The 21933-nt window shown below is 39.7% G+C and overlaps 2 protein-coding genes across 3 annotated transcripts in view; both read right to left on the bottom strand.

The window, feature by feature from the left end:
* FBF1 (Fas binding factor 1) overlaps positions 1-2968 on the bottom strand; it is a 30641-nt gene extending 27673 nt beyond the window's left edge. Inside the window, exons 1-2 of the mRNA XM_063293056.1 lie at positions 2888-2968; positions 1083-1188 (exon numbers count right to left, since the gene is read on the bottom strand). Of these exons, the coding sequence (XP_063149126.1) occupies positions 1083-1085 (3 nt within the window). The 5' untranslated portion in view covers positions 1086-1188; positions 2888-2968. The remainder of the gene's footprint in view (positions 1-1082; positions 1189-2887) is intronic.
* Positions 2969-3884: 916 nt separating this feature from the next.
* ACOX1 (acyl-CoA oxidase 1) overlaps positions 3885-21933 on the bottom strand; it is a 28430-nt gene continuing 10381 nt past the window's right edge. Inside the window, exons 3-14 of one of the 2 annotated variants that reach the window (XM_063293054.1) lie at positions 17864-18024; positions 16140-16247; positions 15530-15649; positions 14311-14426; positions 13241-13410; positions 12179-12341; positions 11091-11281; positions 9138-9317; positions 7682-7787; positions 7449-7592; positions 6489-6695; positions 3885-5432 (exon numbers count right to left, since the gene is read on the bottom strand). In XM_063293054.1, coding sequence (XP_063149124.1) covers positions 5382-5432; positions 6489-6695; positions 7449-7592; positions 7682-7787; positions 9138-9317; positions 11091-11281; positions 12179-12341; positions 13241-13410; positions 14311-14426; positions 15530-15649; positions 16140-16247; positions 17864-18024 — 1717 coding nt within the window. In that variant the 3' untranslated portion in view covers positions 3885-5381. The remainder of the gene's footprint in view (positions 5433-6488; positions 6696-7448; positions 7593-7681; positions 7788-9137; positions 9318-11090; positions 11282-12178; positions 12342-13240; positions 13411-14310; positions 14427-15529; positions 15650-16139; positions 16248-17863; positions 18025-21933) is intronic. The other variant, XM_063293055.1, reaches the window with a different exon arrangement.

The raw sequence follows: 21933 nt of genomic DNA, 5'->3' as shown, positions 1-21933 counted from the left end.
AGTCACCATCCCTGTGGATTCTTGAGTCCAGAAAGATAAAGTCTGCTATTGCTTTGCACAGCTTCTTCAGTAATTTGCATTGGGTTAGCACTAGCAGTTGGCAGATTTGTAGGGCTTTTTTAATATTGAGCAATAGGCCAGCTTCTGTGCTCTCGTCTTTCAGCTTTAACAACAGATTCCTTAAGACTTCCTCACTCCCAGCTACTAAAGTGATAGTGTCAGCATGTCTGAGATAGTCTTTCTTCCAGCAATCTGACTTCCAACTTTTGTTTCTTCTGGCTTTGTGAGCAACTCTCATAAGATAAATTCAGTCAATTCCAAAATCTGTCTATTGCCAACAAGACAGCTATCAAAGTAAATAATTGTCTTGATTCATGTGGAACTCTGTGCTACATGAATACAGTGATTTGTGTAATGGATAAGCAAGAGAATGGCGGCTAGATGCCAGACAGTTGCTGAAACAAGAGACTCCAGTGAATTTGATTTCAAAACGAATAAGTACTGATGCAATCCAAGGGAACAGTTTGTTCATCTATTGAATATATTTTCCACAGATTTCATCTTAGACTTATGGCATGAGTTACTCTGCCACAAGTGCAATGGGAAATACGTAGGACAGCCTGTTTATTAGTTATATTGATTAAAATACTGGCATGAACAATTTCACTGAAGTATTCATGAGCCTGGGTTGCTAATTATAAGGATTTTTTGGGAAGAGAGTTAGAATCAAGAAATGAAGACGCAGGATGAACTCCAATGAAGAGACCTCTCCATGAGAATCTCTGTGTACGTGAGGTCACTTCTCTCTTAATGAGGGATGAACAATGTAAGACCCACCAAAAATTGCTGAATTTGAACTCTTATCAATTCTAGCAAGCATGGTCGTGAAGAAAGATGGAAGGTACAGTCCAACAACTGCTGGGAAACTATGTGTTGCCCAACCTTCCCTAAAGAGATCTGCTTGGAGAGATGCTTGGAGTCCCTGCTTTCTTGATGGTTAAATTGGCTAGAATATAGAGCAGGCCACTCTACACTATGCCTATGATCCAACAAAATCAGTTGATCACTATGATCGTTCTTACCATATCATGGCCCCCAAATGCATGCTGTATCTCTCTCAAGTGATTCGCTCAGGTATTCTTCATTTATATACCTATCTTGATCAACAATTTCTCCAGCCTTCCTCACCTAAAATGCAAAATAAGAATTCCACTTCAATTTATTAGGATTTTTAAAGAAATACACTGGTTGACATTTAGAATCTTGTAGCAGCATTTTAATCTTGCAATAGGCCCTATGTATTTGTTAGACACACTGATCCATTAAATAGCTGACCACATTATAGCCTAGCATGTTGCGAGCTCCCACTGTGACTCTTTGCATAACATTCAGTGTGGTTAACTCAACCCTGACTTTGCAAGAGATAGTGAGCCATCAACTGGCCTCACTGTTTGGATTTGGATTAACATACTGGACTAAAGTTTGCAGTTTTATCTGTTGTGCAAACTCAGCCTATGAGCTACCCACTAGCACCTGGTTTCACATAGTTTGTACAAACATCAAGCAAAATTTTCCAAATCCAATAGGCTAGGTCCAAAATTTGGGGCTCTCCAGAGGTGCCAGACAACTCCCATCATCCAGTCCAATACACCAGAGCAAAGAAAGCTTCCTTAGCTAATGTATTACATAACCTCTCTGAAATGACGTGTGACTATCATCAAATCAACACATTACCTCTGATGTTTATTACATCCTGATAATTTGTCACAACTTTTCCTAATCTGGTTTCCTCCAAGCCTGTGGGACTTCAGTTCTTACAATCATCCAGCCACTTAGAGGCTCCAGTTTGGGGGAGGCTAATCTACAATTATGAACAAACCAGACCATTAAAATTGAGAACCTAGATATTGTTGATAGAATTGTGGCCTTGCTTTCATGCTTTGAAGACAGAGTTGGAAGAAGGGATCATTCCTAAATATAAGATTCTTTTATACTACTACTACTAATTTATGAAATTTATATGCTGTCTGACTCCGAGCAACTCTGGGCCGTTATACTATGCAAAACTATCTTTCATCCAGAGAGATCTAGAGGCAAGGAATCTGCTATGGAAATCTGCTACTGAAATTAGTGAACCCAGGGCCTAGGCTGGAAAGTCAAAAGGCATGCCAGTAGCAAATCTCATCCTAATTGTTGCCAAGAAAACTACATGGATGTGTCAAATAAGTCACCAGAAGTTGAGTTCTTTCAAGAAGATTTTACCTACATCTTAGTAACACTCAATATATATACAGTACTATCTATCTATCTATCTATCTATCTATCTATCTATCTATCTAATCAGAGCCCCTTAAATACTTTGCCCTGAGCAGTGCTATTCACTGTGGCTGTACACACTCAATAACCTAACCCATGACTTACTGAACTAACTCAATTACCTGCATTTGCACAAGACACTGAACCATAAACTGATCACATTAACGGGTTCACACAACTGCATCCCAACCAACCAACTACACCGCAGCTTAGCAGGTTGTGTATTTCAACCCATGCATGCTGATTAGGTTTGTCTCAGTGGCATCCCCATTCAAGATGCTGCAAGTCACAGTAGCGTGTAGAGAATCAGGCCCTTTAACGGAGGTGCAGTTCGCTCGCGTGAATTCTACCTGCAGCCTCCACCGTTGCTCACTGGAACACAACCCAGTTACCATAGTAGCCAACCAGCACACACTACAGGCACTCTCCCCGCACGGAGAAGAGTCAATCTTCTAGTCCTCGAGCTACGAGCGGCTTAGAAGCCCTTCTGTTTGTCTAACGCCGTTTCCTGTGTTCTCCTTGAAAAGGGGAACAACCTAATACCTGTCCCCCAGGATGGCCACCTACTAACCAAACCGCGGACTTTCTCGCTCTTCCTCTGCAACTACTGCAAAACATCTTAGGAAAGGCAGTTTGACCGACGGCCGCCCGCTTAACTCGGCCCGCCTACTTTCCGGCGCTGACGAAACCGGAAGCACGGGGCTTCTCCCCGGGGACATACGCGGGGTTGGAGGTCTTGCGCTATTGCGCGATGCTTCTTCTGGAGACGGAAGCTGGAGGTATCGAAGTTTTGCGAGTTCGAGTTACACCTCGACAATCCCATTTTCAGCAAAACCTGAACCATAGGCGGTTCCATCCTTCTCATTGCCTCCCAGCGACGTGCTGAATTGCTATTGTACTTAATTGACGGGAGATCAGTTTTCAGAACGGAGCGTGAGGGCTGGAGACCCAGGGCAAAACTACCCGCCTCTACCACGCCTTCCCTCCAGGGAGAGGAGGATGGCGGTAGCTTTCCTGGCCCTGGCCCTTTGCACACTTCCGGTTCTAATCTTCCAGTTGTGCCTACTAGCCAAACGATTGTTGCAGACTATGCCAAATGCCAGTAATCCCTTCAAAAGAAAGCTAAAACAACGTTCCTGGCTGGGGAATTCTGGGAGTTGAAGTCCACACATCTTCAGGTGGACAAGGTTGAGAAACACTGAAGCTGGTGATGGCACTACCATCTCTCCTCCTCCTGTATAGCCTCTGTGCCATCTCTGTCCCCAACATCCATTGCTTCATCCTCTCACCCTTTTCCTCCCAAGTGAGAAAGCCTCATGCTATCTTTCTCCCCCTTGTCTTGCAACTTCCATAGGATCTCATTCACCCCCAGGCAGAAACCCTCCACTTATTAATGTGTACAGTAATTTTTATCTTCTCTTCTGCTTGGCCTGCCCCCTTTGCAGGGTAGTCTTTGGCAAGCCATTTGTTCCTGTGACCTTTAGCCTAATGAAAATTACACACCAAAACCTATTCGTAGGAAGGAGCAGATGGCTTAGGTAACACTCAGAAAAGTATGTTTTACTACCTGAAAATTAATTTCTTTATTAAGCATATGTTCTGCACAAGATGTCAAATAGTCTTTTATTGCAGTTTTTCATTTCCAGTCAGCGCTGTATGCAGAAATTCAGTATATTAAGTACAGCTCTATTTGATATATCAACAGTTAGGACATAACAATTATTTTATAATCAGTTTTTGTTTCAGTTGTAATATATAGTGTTTTTCTTGCTCAAAGGTTGCAGCATAAGACTTTCCCTGCAGTACATTTAGCTCTTCAGCCAGGATATCAAAGAAGTCAACTCTCCAATTTCACGAAATTCCTTGCTTTGTGATCCAAGTCTTGATTTGTTACTGAAGCTGAATCCAACCAATCTGCTTGCAATTTTGTCATGGTAATTTCACACAATAAAGTTCTATACAATGCTAAAATGTTAGCCTGCTAACAGTAATCTAGAGCTGAGGTCCTTTACTGTGATAACCTGTTCTCTGTACCTCCTGAGAGCCAGATTGTGTAGGCTGATGGGACTTTGTCCACCAGTCTGGACCCTCTTCTCCTCTATGATTCTATGGGGCAAAAATCCATATTCCACTCCTAAAACATTGTTTCAGAAAAAAAGCCTAGGATTAAAACTAGGCACAGGAATCTTAAATACTCTTTACAGTTTGTGTGGAGCAAAGATTTTCCCTCCCCAGTGGCTTTGCAAGTTGGAAATGATGGAAATATTGCTATGAAATGGAACTCCTGACATTTTCCCATTCAATTTTCCTGAACACCCAGAGAACAAGCCACCATTTTTAAAAAGAAAAGAAATCACTGCTTGAGAGAGATCTTGCTTGCATGCTACAGAGAGTTTTATGGGAAATGTAATATAGAACTCCTACATGCCATTTGGGAATGCAGAAAGTGAAATTGTACACAAACATTAAGAATGACACTTAATTAGGATAGACTGCACCCATAGCACAAAGAATCCATTCCTGGAACACCAAACAGTTACATACATACACACAATGTTTGTGCAAGGTCCTTGAAGCCCAAATCCTGACAAAGCTGTGAAAAACTTATTGCAGTAGTTTAAGTGTGCAGGAGGGTTCTGACAACAACTGCATCTTAAGATGGCATTAAGAAAATGTGCAAGACAATTTTTTAAAGGAGTTTCCGGAGAAGCTGTTTCTACTCAATAACTGCTTTCTACAACTACTTAGTAGTGAAAATCCTGCTATAGATAACACAGCTTCTGCAGATGCTTAAAAGGCTCACACACTGACCATTTTACACCAATCTATAAAGCATTTCTGATTCATTAAAAAGGTTAGTTTCTGAGCATAATTACAATTGCATTTTTATCATTGTATTTCCTTGCTCTAATTCATTCAATGTTTATTTTAAAAAAGTGAGAAGACTACTATTACTGACTATCCTATGGCTATTTCGGTTTGCCATGTGCTTCAGATGCTCATAGGGCAAATTATATTATTTCAAGAAGCTAACGTAAAGTACATTAAAAAGCAAACAAAGGTTATCACAGTTTAGCCTGCAGTGGCTTCAGGTGTTTGTGGAAAGATTCATGGACCTGGAGGAAAAAAATAAGAAAGGGCATTAATTTGAAAGCCATACCGTACTTCTCTTCCCATGGAGATAATACATTTCCCAATAAGTGTATACTGGACTGCAGCTTTAGTGACTTCATCTACCCGTGTTCAGTTAACACCACATCTAATGAAAAATAATGGTATCAAATCCATTTTTATTAATGGGGGGGGGGGAGTCCAGCATTCTCTAGTATTTTGGCAGAAGAAGTAGGTTAACAGTAGCTTCAGATAGCTTTGTGTGAAAGGTGAAAGGTCCCCTGCGCAAGCACCGAGTTGACCCTTTGGGGGGACGCCGCTTTCACGACGTTTTCTTGGCAGACTATAAAGCGGGGTGGTTTGCCATTGCCTTCCCCAGTAGCCACCTTCCCCAGCAAGCTGGGTGCTCATTTTACCGACCTTGGAAGGATGGAGTTGACCTGAGCCGGCTAGCTGAGCCGGCTACCCGAGAATCCCGCTTCCGCTGGGATCAAACTCGGGTCGTGGGGAGAGCTTCGGTTGCAATACTGCCACCTACCACTCTGCGCCACACGAGGCCCTTCAGATAGCATTAGTTGCTATAAATATCTCCATAACCAGGAAAAACTATACTGTACAGTATTCAAGAATTACATGAAATGAGCTGTTTTCTTCATTGGCAAAAAAGCATATACAGTAGGAATTTTTACTGACATGGTTGGATGATCAATTTATGAAGTTGTAGATGTATAACCACATACTGTATTCTCTAACTGCTCTTTGCCACCATCTTCAGTATGGAAATCCTGGCTTCCGTAAGCCAGTTTTCCATTAGATCTAAATAAGTCACAACAGGAATTCCTTCTGAGAAAAGAGCACAGAATCATAATATATTTCCATAACTTCATAAAATATAGTTTATGAATCTGCAGATGATCACTTGTATACATCTGCAGATTTATAAACTACATTTGTGAAGTGGTTAATAAATCTATGCATCTTTAAAATATTAGCTAATAATCGCTTTTTATTGCTATGTCTTATGACCCTTTAATGCCTGGTTGACAAAAGTAATTCCTTACCTGTGTTTTATTTAGTGGTGACTTCTTCGACCACTCAAACATATCCTCATATATATTACCATCATATTGGCCAAGCACAGATCCAAGCACAGAATCAGAGAAATCAAAGGAATCCACTAGAGCTACTGCATTGGGACGGATAAGAGCCAAGAGTTCTTTTATACGCTGGTTCACTTGAATTAGCTGGGCCTCTGTCAAAATGCTTCCCTGTTCAAAACAATCAGAGGTCTATACCTGTAAGTGTTCACTAATTATTACTGGAAGAATTAACATAAAAGCTGATCTATCCAGCAAACAAATCTGACCTGAACCTTAATTCTAGATAAGGAATTAAGATTGCAAATGGGCATTGCCTGCATAAAAAAAATAAACGCTACCGCTTTTCTTATGAATTAGAGTAAAAACACTGTTACCATGGTTAATGTTCATCTACTTCAAACATTACTAAACCTTTTAGGTCCTTGGTATGATCTCACACAATATACCTTCCTGCCCCCAATTTTAAGAAGATCCAGATTTAGCAAAGCATCAGTGATGTCACTGTGAGATCTTTTGCAGACATCTTGTGAGGTTGGATAATTTCATGAGAGTTCAACCATTTACAGTTTTTACCATTTTTATTTAATTTTGGAGGGCTGGAGGTATCATTTCAGGATGCAGTGGGTTCCATGTTGTCACCATTTTGGCTAGCACCATATTTTCTATCTGGAAATTGCAATTCCCAAGGGCAAAATACTGCTAATGTGTTTATTTAAATTCTATAAATGACTGCTTGGAATGGCAAAAATGCACTCAAAACCCAACTTGGGGTATCTTGTTTTATCCATGATACTCTAACCTTGCCTTTAACTTTGTTGTCAAGTTATTTCATCAAAAGATTTCTCTCTGATTAATTCACATCTCAACTAGATTCTCTGTCTAGCAGAGCTATCCAGCTCAAAGTAGAAATTATTTACTCACCTGCAGGAAGTCTCCAGAGTTCTTTATAATCCCACATAGTGCATACAATAAACACAAGTTGTTAAGGACAGCATGGACAGCTGGATCACCAATTTCTGAAAGCTTCGCTGTGAACAGTTTGACCACCACATAATGACAGTGTGCCTGAAAAGGTTATATGATAGGTTGAAGTGACTTCAAGTGTCATAAGATCAATAACTATCCAATAGAAACTATTCTGAGGTGCTACCGACCTCAGATGCTCGCACTAGATCAATGGAAGTCCGGTTCCAAGCATCCTCTTTGCTTGTCCTGCGGTTTAGTTCAGCCTGTAAATTTTTTGCTGCAAACTCAACCATCCTGTATCATAGAAGAACACAAGCACAGTTTATTATACTTAGTGCTAAGGCCATAAATAACATTCTAATCAACGCACTCAACTAGTAACACCTGAAAATTGGTATGGCAGTGACAAATAATCAAAGCCTCACATTTCCAATACTTGACAAATTAAAAAATTTAAAATCTAAAGCCATTCAGTCTTTACTCCCAGTCTGTAAGATGAACAATAATAATTTCCATTCTCTCACAAAGCTGTCAATGTGCATTTTGCTCCATGTTTTCCAATATGATTAAATGGAAGACAGTCTCATTCTTATGGTCTAAATACTAGTTTTAATATTGCTGCCAGTTGATCAGAATAATGAAACCAAAGCCTTTGAGGTGCTAGTAATAGTAACAGTGATAGCGGTTCTGGTTTACTTCCCCATTTATTTAGTGTTCATCCCTTCACTTTCTGCTCTGTAATGTGTCTGTAGTAATAACAGTATTTGAAACCTCACTGCACGAGTAGGTATTTATTCCTTCTATTAATCATAGGTTGAGAATCATGGGTGATATTGTAATTTAATGTAATTTGTGTAATGACTTGACTGAATATTGTAATACTTTCCCCCTTTGGCGTTTTAGCTATATATCAGTTCACAGGAGAAAAGCCTTTACACTGACCTTGGTAGAACAGAAATTGATCCCAGGGTATTATTGTACATAAGCTGTCTTAATACCATCACTCTGAATCAAAGCAAGAATGCTGGAATCTATCAGGCAGCATTGCCACTTTCTTTGGAAGACTATGAAAAAGGAATTTGGCTCGTATTTCCTGAGTCAATAGTAGTGTTTTTAAAGGGTTTTTCAGGGTACTGTCCTCCAGTCAATTTTTGAAATAACTGATCTTTCAACACATACTCTTCTAGGTAAACTCTTCTTACCAGTTTTCCACCCACTGTGGGTTCCATTTCAAACCACCCCATAAAAGGCTAATTACTGAGCAGTCTGGCACTTCATTAACATTTATGACTAACTGCCTTCTGCCCTGTCCTCCTCCCAAACTTGCTGTGTTCCTGGCGGTTCTGCCATAGTATCGTACTGCTTCTATAACCTTATGCATCTTTCTGGTAGTTGTTAGATGGTTTCTTGCATTCATCGGTCAGAGCCGGGTGCATTGTTTGAACCATGGTAAGACCATGTTAGGGGCAACTGCCCAACCCCATTCATTTCAAATCAGCTAAATGTGAAATTGTCAGAACAAGGGAGCCAAGTGGACAGGTTGGTTAATAATAAAATTAGAGAGACAAGATGAGCAGTCCAAAGTTAGATATTAGAAGTATATTAAATGTTGAGACATTTTATATACTTTTTATATTGACTTACCTTGAAGCTCTCAATTTATATGCCTCCACCGCGCTGGAAGGATTGTTGACATGCAGTGTTGTGGGTCTAGCAGCCACATGCTGGGGCTGAATATGCTGTCGTGGTAGGTCATTCAGGTAGGACATCATGCCACTAACTAACTGTCCAGAACTAACTTGGGTATAACTTTTGACAAGGAATCTAAATGCAAAACAAAATTACTTTATGTCATTCATCATAATAAACACCTCATAATTTTAATCAGGAATTTTTTTTGGTTTTGTGTGCCACCCAGAGTCCCTTGGAGTTGGGCAGTTATAATAAATCTAAATAAATAAATAAATAAAATGTGTTGCGATACTCTAATTTATTGGATTAACTTTCCTATTGCAGCTGTGCCTTGTTGGATTCAGCCTGCGTATTAAGGAGTAATCTTTACTGATCACCATGAGATTTGTGACTTCACAAGCATGTATAGGGATTCCACTGTGCATCTCAATAGTAACCGATAATGATGGAAATGCTAAGGACTTAAAAGGGTGGCTATTAGGTGCAGAAGGCCTGGTGCTGGCATGCTTTCTCCAGAGAGACTCTCCGGAGAGACTCATCCACCTGACTCCCTTTGGTGGCATGCGGAGACCACATTGTTTTACTTTATTGCTTAGTTGCAAGATTTTAAAAACTGACTTTTTGGTATCTGTTATTCTGGAGTTGATTCTCATGCTGTCTTGATATCTTTGTGTTTAGGTGCCTGATATGTTTATGTCATCGCACCCACGCTCTGGAACAGCATCCGCCCCCAACTCTGAACATTGTTTATATTGTTGTTGTAAGCTTTGTAAGTCACCCAGAGTCATGTAGTGATGGGGAGTCGTAGAAATTGAAATTTAAATATATAAATTTTACATTTAGATTTTAATTTGGGAGTGGATCAACTACCAACAGGACTTTATTTTTGCTGATGGAATTAAGTGTAAAATGAATAAATTGAACAATTGGGAGACAGTCACAGTATTCAAAACCACACTTCTACTGCAAGTGAGAATTTAAAAATGTTCAAGATTAATGCTTTGAGGAGCTCTGATGTTAAATCCCAGAGGAGTTTGGTAAGAAACAATTGCTGCCCAGCATGGTATTTCTGACAGAGTAACTACACTGATAACACATTTGAGATAAATTATATCAGCCAGGAAACAGATTTGCTTCTGCTCAGTATCAGTGTGATCTGTGCTGACCAATTCTGTTAGCCTTTAATGAAAAACTAAAGCTATCATATCTGGGCTGCAAAAATCCAGACAAATTAAGCATTTTCTGTCTCATTCCTGCCATCTTGTGGTCATCCAGAGTTTGACAGCCTGGATATGGTAGCCCTAGCAAAACGAAGTTCAATATCACCTGGAATTGTTTAGTGTGGGAACATTACTGTCATCTTTCCCCAGCCCCTCCCCTTAGGCCAGTGTTTCTCAACCTTGGTGAGTTTAAGGTGAGCTGGCTGGGGAATTCTGAGAGTTGAAGTCCATCCATCTTAAATTCGCCAAGGTTGAGAAACACTGCCTTAGGCTAATCAATATCAGCATCAAAGACCAGCGTGTCACAGTAATGTGGGGGGAGTAAAGTATAAAGCTTGCTGATGGTGGCAAATTGTCCCAGCAAGGGTTCATCAGGGGTAAGATGCTCATTATATGCTATTCTCTCGAGGGCATTCCCTTGGTGTGCCTCTTGAGGGAACAGTGCTTCATGGTACCCTTGATGGAGAAAAGGGAGAGGATGGAGACCTAAAACATCTTGTACAGATTCCAAAAGGACATCTGCCTAGTCCAGAACAAGCAACCCAGGGCAGTTGAAGAGTAATAAGCACACCATCACTCAGACTCATTCCTGGTACATGCAGTAAATGAGGCATGAAAAGAATAAAGAAGATGATAAAAAGATATGCAACAAGTCAGGCAGCTAACAATTAGCAGTATGACTCACCGGGCAGTTTGCAACATCATGACAGTGTTCTCTCCTTCATAAGTGCAGGTGGGAGTGAAGTTGACATAAATATCAGGCAGGCCACTGCAGCGGGAGTAGCCATGCCCACCACATGCCATCCGACATTCCTCAATGCCAGCGTTGGCAGTCCAGGAACTGAAAGCCTTGAGTCCTGCAGACAGCGCATGCAACTGAGGAAGGAAGTGTAATTAAGAACAAAGTAATCACTTCTGCCCGGTTTGTCCTGTCACTACATTCCATCTTCCTGAATTTTTGGTGGGGGTGGGGGGAGAAAGAAGACATTAAGAATGGTATTCCAGATTCTCTCCAAGATCAAAATCTTCCCAGAGTTTTTAAAACTTCAAGAAGAGGGAACATTCTGCCAAGACACAAAGCATACTGTTCTACCTAGATTTTTAAATGCTGAACCTCAGGTTAGCATAAGAAAACTGTAAGAATTCCATCCCATAATTTGTCACGTTTGCTCTTCGGTTTATGCCAGATATTATATTTATTAAATTATTTATATGGCTGCCCAACTCAGACCATGTGACTCTGGCCATTGTATGTACATATATGTCTATGTAACCGTCAGGAAGGTCAAAGGCTTACATAGGTTTGCAGGGCAAATTTCAGGAACAAGTCCAAACCAGAATTTACGTTCAGATACCAAGCTCTTGTGAAAATAAAAATAAAAGTAAACAAAACTTAAAATGACTGAGATACCAGAAGCGGAACTCAACACACATTTTTAATGATTCGATTTGATAGTCTAAACAGAGAGGTTGCACAAGTCACCTTGTGGCCCTAATTCCAGTGGTGAGCTTAGCCATCTCATCCATTCCCATTATGAGAGCCTTCCACAGAGATGTTCCATACAGGTGAGGAAGAAAAAGGGATTTAAACTGAGGCAATAGCTATCGTTTCTACAAATTCACCTGTGACCTTCACTGTCCTTACATCTTCTTTTCTGATTCTCTTCCTTCCCAGGAGATATCTTTATTCCATTGTCTTGAACAAACAAACTAAAGTAAACCTTGTAGTAGTCAATGGTAAGATTCAATGTTCAGTCAGAACAAGAGACCCACCTCTGGCAGCTCACTCAGGTCTCCGTCACTGATGTTCCCAGTGATGCGACGATACGTATCTTTCATATAGGCACCCACAAAGTGGAAAGCGTATGCAGTTGCTAGGAGAGGAAAGAGCTTGTACTGCTGGGTCTGATAATCCAAAATCTGAGGCTCTGGCTCCCTGCAGCAAAGCAAATAAAAGAGGGAAATAAACTACTACTGCTGCAATGATTTCATTTCTTAGAAACTGAGAAAACCAAATACTTCTATTATCCTAAGTGTATATTCTGGTGATGTATATGTTCATAGTATAAAGATATTTACTTGTAAAAGTGATCCTGGCTTGGTCCAACATGTGGCCGATAAGTCTATTTCTTATTTTTTCCAAAATACAAAAGAGGTTAAGTAACTAAGAATTCTGGCAAAATAAAGGAGAGATGTCCGGGCGGTGGGGGCGGGGGGGGGAGAAAAAAATTGGAGAGAGAGAGAGAGAGAGAGAGAGAGAGAGAGGGAGGGAGGGAGGGAGGGAGGGAGGGAGGGAGGGTAGATCTCCGGTGAGGGGGCAGTGGAGGAGAAGGTTGTGTTTTCTTTTTACAAGTAACCACTTCTCTGACTCCCAAAATCCACAGCAGATGTTAAAACTGGTTAGCCTGATTAACCAGCAAATCCTGCTTGTCAGATTTTTGAGGTAGGTCAGTCAAGAAACAGGCACCAGGAGATTTACTAGGACTCTGTTGATATAGGTTAGGATAGCAGAACCTTGGAAGCCCGATAGTGTCTTCCCTCTTATACCAAAGAGAGTTAAGGCAAGTTTAAGGTTGTTTCCTGTGCTTTCTGGTTTCCCTGGAGCTCATGTTAGTCTCTGCATATCTTCTCCAAGGTCATGCTTTTCTACACTGTTCTTGTCAACTGCACTTCCTAAGAAAACTTCTTTGAAAACCAAACAATATTTTAAAAGTAGAGGTCATGCACGCATTTTCTTCATAGACGGAAATGCTATGGGCAAGGAGGCAGAACAGTCTGCCAACTGTTATGGCATCACTGAAACTGTCCCTAGGCATAGTAATACAGGCTTCTTACCCAGGCTGTAACTCAGACTGATGTCTTACAGCACTATAGCGGATGGCTATCGTACAAGCTCTGGCTAAACTGCGAGCAGCATCTCCAACAATCATTGAACGGATGAATACCATGGTCCCATAAGTCAGCTTGGCATTGAGAGGTTTCACATATGTACCATCTGGTTCAACCTAGTACAATAAAGTAGTGCAGGTGGGAAAGGTTTTGTCCATCCAGTATTAGTTTTGTAAGTTTATAAAAAGTAACATTGTGCTTTGTCACTGGACCCACTAAGAATATCTTGTTAGACCCCTATTCAAAAATATTGGCATTTTAGAATTAGTTCCATTCATCAGTCTTATTTAAATGAATGTTTTGGGCACCACTGACTTGACAGACAAGGTAACTAATGTAAGATTAATAGACCTGCATAAATCTATTTTTCTAATTGCCTCTTGCTTGGCAGACATTGTGAAGCCAGTGACATCATCCTCATGGTGACTAGGTCATATTATAGAAGTAATTCCACATAGATTGACAACACAACTAATAACCAACATTAGGGTAGCTAAGTAATACTAGTAAACTTATGAAAGGGAAGACCAGATAGTTAACATGTTATTAACATTCATTAAGTAGGAGGTGGGGTGGGTGGGGGCGGGAGCCAAAATCTATTTGACATTAATAGTCATCATGCCCTCCCATTTACTGCCTTCATTTTACAGGAACTCTTCCTCCTCTATTAGCATAAACTGCAATACACTAAACTTTGACACACTCTTGAACACACTTCTAGGAAGCTGACTTCAAGAGCTGAGAGAGAAACTTAGCAATCAGAACTCCCAGGCAAGTGAGATACAGCTGGATTTTACCTTAAGTGGAGATCTGATTGTTTTTGCTTCAATGCAAACTTAAGGATTGCTTTTGACTATCGGATGATCAGTTGCCTCCTGAGAATACACTATGATTAGGCAGATGATGAAGCCTTGATTTTGGATAGTTTCTCTTTCAAGCTCTCTGAACAGCTGGCATCCATGAAGTAATACCAAGTAACAAAAACAAAACAAAACAAAACAAAACCCACTGTTTACCTTGGCATGTTTCATTAGCATATTTTCCCGGGGAATACGGAAATTGTCCATTTTTAAGTAACCGTTATCCATTTCATCATAACCAAATTTTGGGCCAATGTCACCAATGGTGATGCCTGCAAACAGGATAAGCCAAAAAAGTTTAACTGGCTCTTAATATTCTTAATACAAGATTGAAGGGAGGTGGGGTGTTCTTAATGTATCCTTCCTCCCAACATTAATGAGTTCCAAGCACTAAATGATTGGAAGTACCAATGATGCCAATTCCAAAACTGTGTCCTGGAAATAAGACTTTAAGGCAACAGTTTGTGAAAATGTTCATTTCATTTAGAGTAATACAGAGATAAAGGTTTATTTTCTTCTTTTTCCTACAGCATTACTCTTATTTTTGTCTTGGTCTTGAGAATTAAGTGATATTAAATTCACAATTTTTAAGAATGGAAACCAAGTTTCAATAACATTCTCTTGTTTGCCCTGGCATTTTTAAAATAAATGATTTTGACTATGATTTTTAGTTAGGGGTGAGTATTCAAACCCTGCCTATTCAACAGTGTACAGTTACGACTTCCATACTATTCTGATGAGGCTGCTATGGGTTCCTTCCTAATGCACTGAGATTCAAAGTTCTTGACATCAAATGCAAAAGGAGCTGCAACTTTATTTTATCACTGCAGCATGGGCTAATACATACATTTTTAGGTTCGATGTTATTTGAACCTCAATCTTACTTGTAATTATGGCAAATTTAATCTAATTAATGGATACAGGATTTTTTTAAAAAAAATTGCATTCTGTTCAGAGCCGTGGCTAGGAGGGCCTCTGTGCAACTTCGTGTTGTGTGCCAGTTACACCCCTTCCTGGAGCAAGAGGCCTTTCGAACGGTCACTCATGCCCTGGTTATCTCCCATATAGACTACTGCAATGCGTTCTACATGGGGCTACCCTTGAAGAGTATCCGGAAGCTACAGTTGGTGCAAAATGCAGCTGCGTGGGTGATCTTGGGTTTCCCAAGATCAGCACACGTCACTCCTTTGCTCTGCGAGCTGCATTGGTTGCCAGTATGCAGTCGTGGTGCATAAAAATTCTCACGACTGCAAGTGCAAAGTTAAAAAGAAAACAATGTTTATTTTTAATCACAATCTCTCATGGAGTCCCTAGCAACCTCTTGTAGAACCCAGGTTGAGAAAGGGTAGTAACACAGTAGTGATGGATTCCATACCTGGCAATGGTTCGTGGGTTCCCAACTGACGTAGAGGCACAATGAAAGCATGTAACCCATGACATTTGTTCTGGGTATAAAGCTGAGCCAAAACAATGGCATAGTTTGATGTCTTACCCACTGCAAGAAGGAAAAAAATAAAGAAAACTTAGCAAGTGAAAGTTTTTGTACAGTCCAAGAAACATCCTACGTACATGATGACCACTAAAACAATAACACACACAGAACAAACAGGCTCAGATGTTGTAGGTTTTGTAATGTAAAAGCACTTCCTTTTACTCCCAACTAAAATGAAATAGAAGGAATAAAGAATAAGTAGAACTACGGAAGAAGGAATAGGTAGAATTAGTGAAACAGAAAAAATTCTTTCTTTCTGACATCTATAATGTATGAGGCCAATAAAACTAATATTAATTTTATTCTATTGATTCTAAAGCTTAGCCTTAAGCTTAGCCCTAAGAATCAATATTTTTTACTCATAATTTCTATACACGGAAATATTACACAGCCAAAATTGTATTTCAAAAAATATTGATAGTTAATTGACTTCATATTTAAAAAGTCTGAAGGAAGACAACAGCTCTTCCTTTAGCTTTAATAAAACACTTACATCCACCTGGCCACCACTTAATAGAAGTCACAGTTGGACTGTTAAGGATGAATTCCTGGGTAGCAGGATCATAGGTGGCTGTGGTTTCCAATCCCCGGAGATGGGTTCCTGTAGGTAGGTAGCATATCTTACTTCAACGGTGGCAGAGTTCAGCACAAATATACAGAATTAGATTTATTTCAACAAACTTCATTAGCAATGCAGACACAGACAATGAAAATAAAAAAGCTGACTGCAAATGTTAATTTACATAGTAGAAAATACCAAACACACTACACAAAAGGCAGATAGATGTATGAAACAGGAGATGCATGCCACTGGATTAATGCAAGAATGCTATCAAATTGCTTTATTATTCTGCACTTCCTTTGGCTTGCTTATTTGTCACTACAGTATACATGCAAATATATATTTTAGGTATATGACAAGGAAAATTAAAGAGTCCCATGATAATTCCCTTCCAAAGAAGCTTTAGGGTAAAAATGGCTTTTTTTCTAAATCCAGATATTGTCTTGCACAGCAGTCTTCAGAACCAGGCTGAAGTTTTCAACATCTGCTTCTATAATGTTTTTCAATCCTGGATCTTCATTTTTTTTCTTCTTCCTCCTGCAGCCATCATCAACATCCCAGTTGCAGTTAGACACCCAGAATTTTCAAACTGAGCAATGAAATCTAGTATGGGTGATGTATTTACCCATTCCTGTTTTATATAAATAGCAACATCCAGTATGCTGAGGGATTTTTTAAAAAAAAAAAACTGAAATAAAGGTTCCATATATATAACAATGAAATTTCACCATAAGTTCAAAGTGGACTCTTTTTTTTTTCTTTTAAGATCATCTTGTATTCATATAGGTAGATTGGTCTTGTGGATTTAGAGAACATGGAGGCTGTTTTGATTTTTGGAGTAAAAGACATTTAATGTGTCTTTAGCTCTTTGTTCAAAATATGAACCAGTTCTGGACCAAGTTTCTAGCTCTTGATTGTAGCATAAATTTTATATATGAATACTGTGTTGAATGTACAAATATGGCCCTATGTTAAATGCTAGATTTAGACATGAATGTGGATGTCTATCACATTCATCTTCAGTTCCTCCGTTCCATAAAACTGACAGAACAGTTTACTTCAGAGGTGTATCAGAAGGTGCAGAAAAGTCTACTGAAGAGAAATTATTCCAGGTGGTCTTGCAAAAGGCATTCTTCTATTTAGAGGTAATAAAATGACTGTTTGAGAAGCCAAGATGTTTCCCAGAAAACTTATGGATGTATAAGTTAATTGCAGAATTCATCAGGGCCAATATGAAAAATACTTCTCTGAAATCTTTTAAAAATGTATTTGAATATGGTTGCGTAAAAACAGATATACAACTCTTGCTCAGAAGCATTTGTTAATCATTGTGTTTCAAGTTTACTAACTTTCTAAAGCACAAAAATTATTTTGTGTAATTAGAATGTTGCTTTATGTATGCCAAGGGTAAGACATTCAGGAATTAAGAGAAAATGTGCTCTGACTCCTTAGCAATGCTATCTTTTAAACAAATAAGCTGTCTTTGTACCAACAGAAGCCCCTGCCTCTATGTCCATCTGAACAGCTTCTTTTTCTTAGAAGAAAAGCCTGTTGCTGTAAACCAAACAGCCAGAAGGACCTAGGCTATCAAGAATAGACCATGCCCTTTGCAGAAGTTCGAGTACCCTTGCAAATAAGACTTGAAAGTACTGTACCATGTCCCATCTCTGTCTGAGCATATGTGCCAATGATCTCCAAGTTCCAAGCAGGCATGAAGAAACGATCCTGCTGTTCTTGGGTTGCCTGGGTTAGCAACGTGGGCAGGAACATGCCCAGGTGGAGGTCCAAAGGCTCAGGCCGTCCTTGATGAAGACAGCTGTAAAGAAATGCCAGGGAAGGGAATGTGAAGGGGTATTATGGGTTGAAGCAGGTGAGATTAGAGGTGCAGATTGGAGAGGGAAGACAAAAATAATGTGATAAATCAGAATGAAGCAAGCCTATTCATCAAAGCACCATTCTTTGCCCAGAGTGAAAATCCCTGGCAAGAGTTACAGAACCCTACACCAATCCAAAGGACAGAGGATATTCTGTTTGATCACAAAAGAAGGACTTCTGATTCCAGATGATTAATAAAAGGCAGTATTATTCCAGAAATTCTAGTAAGTCCTTCTGTTCCCTGGAAACATATTGAAAATAAACAGAGAACATAAATATTAGCTTCTGTCCATCCACTGAAAAAGGAACAAATCAGACAACAATGTTCCACAATGAAACCAAAGCAATAAATTTTATCCATTTCAAATTTTGGGGAGGGAGGGTAATTACTCAAAAGCTTTTAGTCAAAGCCAGCCTACGTTACAATTACCATCCTCCTTATGTTGCTTCATTCTGTAACATTTCTTTTGTTTTAAATGATCTTTCAAAGGTTCTTCTGGGAAGAAAAGAATGGTGCTCTGAATCAGCAATTAAAGATAGTGAACCTGTTTATAGTTCTGAACCAAACATCATTGTTTATAAAGAGAAGAACCATCACCAAAAGCTCCCCAAATCAGCAAAACATGCTTCCCAATGATAATCTAATAAGGACATTCAAATACCATGGTTTTTTTAAATCAAGGTGGTAACATTTTATATTTATGGTATCCTTAAGCCAACATTCCTCTCAACACAGCCTTGAGTCTGGGGCATCTTTAACCTGTTACAGTTCTTGCACTATGTGGGTTACCATGCCAAGTCATCCTTGATGCAAATCTATCATGAACTCTCCAGAGGGCCTTAAGCATACCAGCAGCAACATGGGGAAAGTAATGGCCTAGTTTATAGCTTTACAGTTCTGTGGACTAAAATAATGAATTGGAAGTACTCTGAACATTTGAAGAGTTATTTATTTACACATGCATTCTGCTTTTCAACTGTGAAGTAGTTCACAGCCCTTTGCTCACAAAGTCTTTTGGCAGCAGTGGCGTGAAACAAAGAGAGACAGAGGTATGGTAACTGCCTTCATTCTGAGCTGGTGTGACAACAGATGTTGAAGGGGACTCAAGAAAAACCAGTGGGTTTGCCAAGTTTCACATCCAGCTCACTTCACAATAAGGAAATGGAAAAGGCTATCAGTAAATGATTAAAAGGTTTATCCCAGATGTCCAGAATTCTAAGGCCCATGATAAAATATCCCACTTATTAAACATAAAATAGCAAACTTAGCTGTTAGTGTCAGAATATCAACATGCTTGCTACCAACGCGTTGGAGTAGTGGAGACTTCTGCTCAGCCAAGATTTCAAACCACCCTTTATTACAAATATCTTGGGACATATAAAACTGCACACAAGGTGTCCTCATACTGATGAATGTGGAACTGTGTATATAAATTGTATTATGTCACCAAGAGACTGTATGGATTTGCATTAAAGCCAAAATAATCCATATTTTCAACTATCTACACCAGTTCTGCAGAACAGCGATAAACAATTTTAAAACTTTAAAAAAGGTAACTAGGGAATAACAGAAACATGATACAGTACACCACTAACAGCATATCTTTGCAGTTAAAAGCTGAATAGTATTTAAAAATACAAGAAAATAGCATCACCAGATGATAATTGTCATCTATGAACAGGAGAGAAGATTGAAATTAATTTTAGGTAGCAATGCTCAGTGTGATAATTGATAGCCAGGACAAGCAAGTTTTGATGACTGAGAGCTACACTGACAAGGTTAACTGCATGTAAAATTTAATTTTAGAGAGCAAAACAAATGTAAAAAGCAAAACAGAGTACTAAACATTTACAGCCATGATAGTCTGCCATTTGTTTTCAGCAGCAGAATTCCTAAAGGGTTTGAAGAGTGCAGAATGGTGGCTTCAGGGCTATTTATGGCTCATGAACAATTCAATCCTGATTTACAGTATATGTGGTTAGTCCTAAAACACAGTGCTGCTAGGGTCCTATTTTTCATCCACATTTATTGAAGCCACAGGGATTCTGACCTTCTCCTGCAAAACAGGAGAGAAAAACATGGAAGGCAGACTACAGTAGCAGGATGTCAGAAGGTTAACATTTGCTGTTTGCATCTTGCCTTGAAAGCTGAATCCTCCATAGGGTCATAAGAAACTGCCTTATACCAGATTAGTTAACTGTCAGTTCCCTTGACTGAAAATTGTCAACACTGGCTGGCAGAAGCTCTCCAAGATCTTTAATCAGTGAGGGAACCTGGAATTTTCTGAATGTAAACTGTATATCCAACTACTGGGCTATTAGAAAACCTTGTGTGCCAGGCCCTGTATCATTTGGATATCTCTTTAACTAGAAGAGTTATTTTACATGCACCATTGACAAATGCCAAGCCAGCCTCAGTCAAGTTTATTATTTTCAGTAGCACCTTCATTATATTGCAATTCAGCCTGAGCAACTTATCTGAACAACAGGAAATCCTGACATCCCTATGCAGTCGAACAGAAAAGTTGCACTAAGTTATCAGCATGACCCATTTATTTATTTATTTATTTAAAATTTATATCACTGCCCATCTCCCCCAAGAAGGGGGACTCTGGGCGGTTTACAATAAAATTGACGATTAAAAACCATCAAACACATAAATTACAACACAACCAACCAGCATAAATAAAAATAAAATAGATATAAAATCCAAGTGGTGAAGGTTTCATTTGGTAGGGAGGACTCTACGACACCAGCCACCCTCAGGAAGAACTATTGCCCTTCCCATCCCAGGTGTGGCGGCAGAACCAGGTCTTCAAATTCTTCCGGAAGGCCAGGAGTGAAGGGACCTGCCTCACCTCTGGGGGCAGAATATTCCAAAGGGCAGGCACCATTGCAGAGAAGGCCCGCCTCCTGGACCCCCCCAAGTAGAATTCCCTTACCGACGGGGTCTGTAGTACACTGTGTGCACAATTATTAGGCAAGTGAGTATTTTGACCATATCATCATTTTTATGCATATTTTCCGCCTCCAAGCTGTATAAACCTGAATGCTTATTGGATATAAGCATATCAGGTGATGTGTATTTGTGTAATGAGGGAGGGTGTGGCCTAAGGAGATCAACACCCTATATCAAGGTGTGCATAATTATTAGGCAGCTTCTTTTCCTCAGGCAAAATGGACAAAAAAGAGATTTAACTGACTCTGAAAAGTCAAAAATCATAAAAAGTCTTTCAGAGGGATGCAGCACTCTTGAAATTGCTAAGATATTGGGGTGTGACCACAGAACCATCAAACGTTTTGTTGCAAATAGTCAACAGGGTCACGAGAAACATGTTGGAAAAAAAAAGACACAAATTAATTGCCAAAGATTTGAGAAGAATCAAACGTGAAGCTACCAGGAACCCATTATCCTCCAGTGCTGTCATATTCCAGAACTGCAACCTACCTGGAGTGCCCAGAAGTACAAGGTGTTCAGTGCTCAGAGACATGGCCAAGGTAAGGGAGGCTGAAACTCGACCACCACTGAACAAGACACATAAGTTGAAACGGCAAGACTGGGCCAAGAAATATCTGAAGACAGAGTTTTCTAAGGTTTTATGGACTGATGAGACGAGAGTGACTCTTGACAGACCAGATGGATGGGCCCGTGGCTGGATCAGTAACAGGCACAGAACTCCACTTCGACTCAGACGCCAGCAAGGTGGAGGTGGGGTACTGGTATGGGCTGGTATTATTAAAGATGAGCTAGTTGGACCTTTTCGGGTTGAAGATGGACTCAAAATCAACTCCCAAACCTACTGCCAGTTTTTAGAAGACACTTTCTTCAAGCAGTGGTACAGGAAAAAGT

This window comes from Candoia aspera, chromosome 2 (assembly GCF_035149785.1).
Source record: "Candoia aspera isolate rCanAsp1 chromosome 2, rCanAsp1.hap2, whole genome shotgun sequence".
NCBI classification, from domain to species: Eukaryota; Metazoa; Chordata; class Lepidosauria; order Squamata; family Boidae; genus Candoia; species Candoia aspera.
Note: the sequence above shows the minus strand (reverse complement) of the source record. Positions and strands in the feature narration are given on the sequence as shown.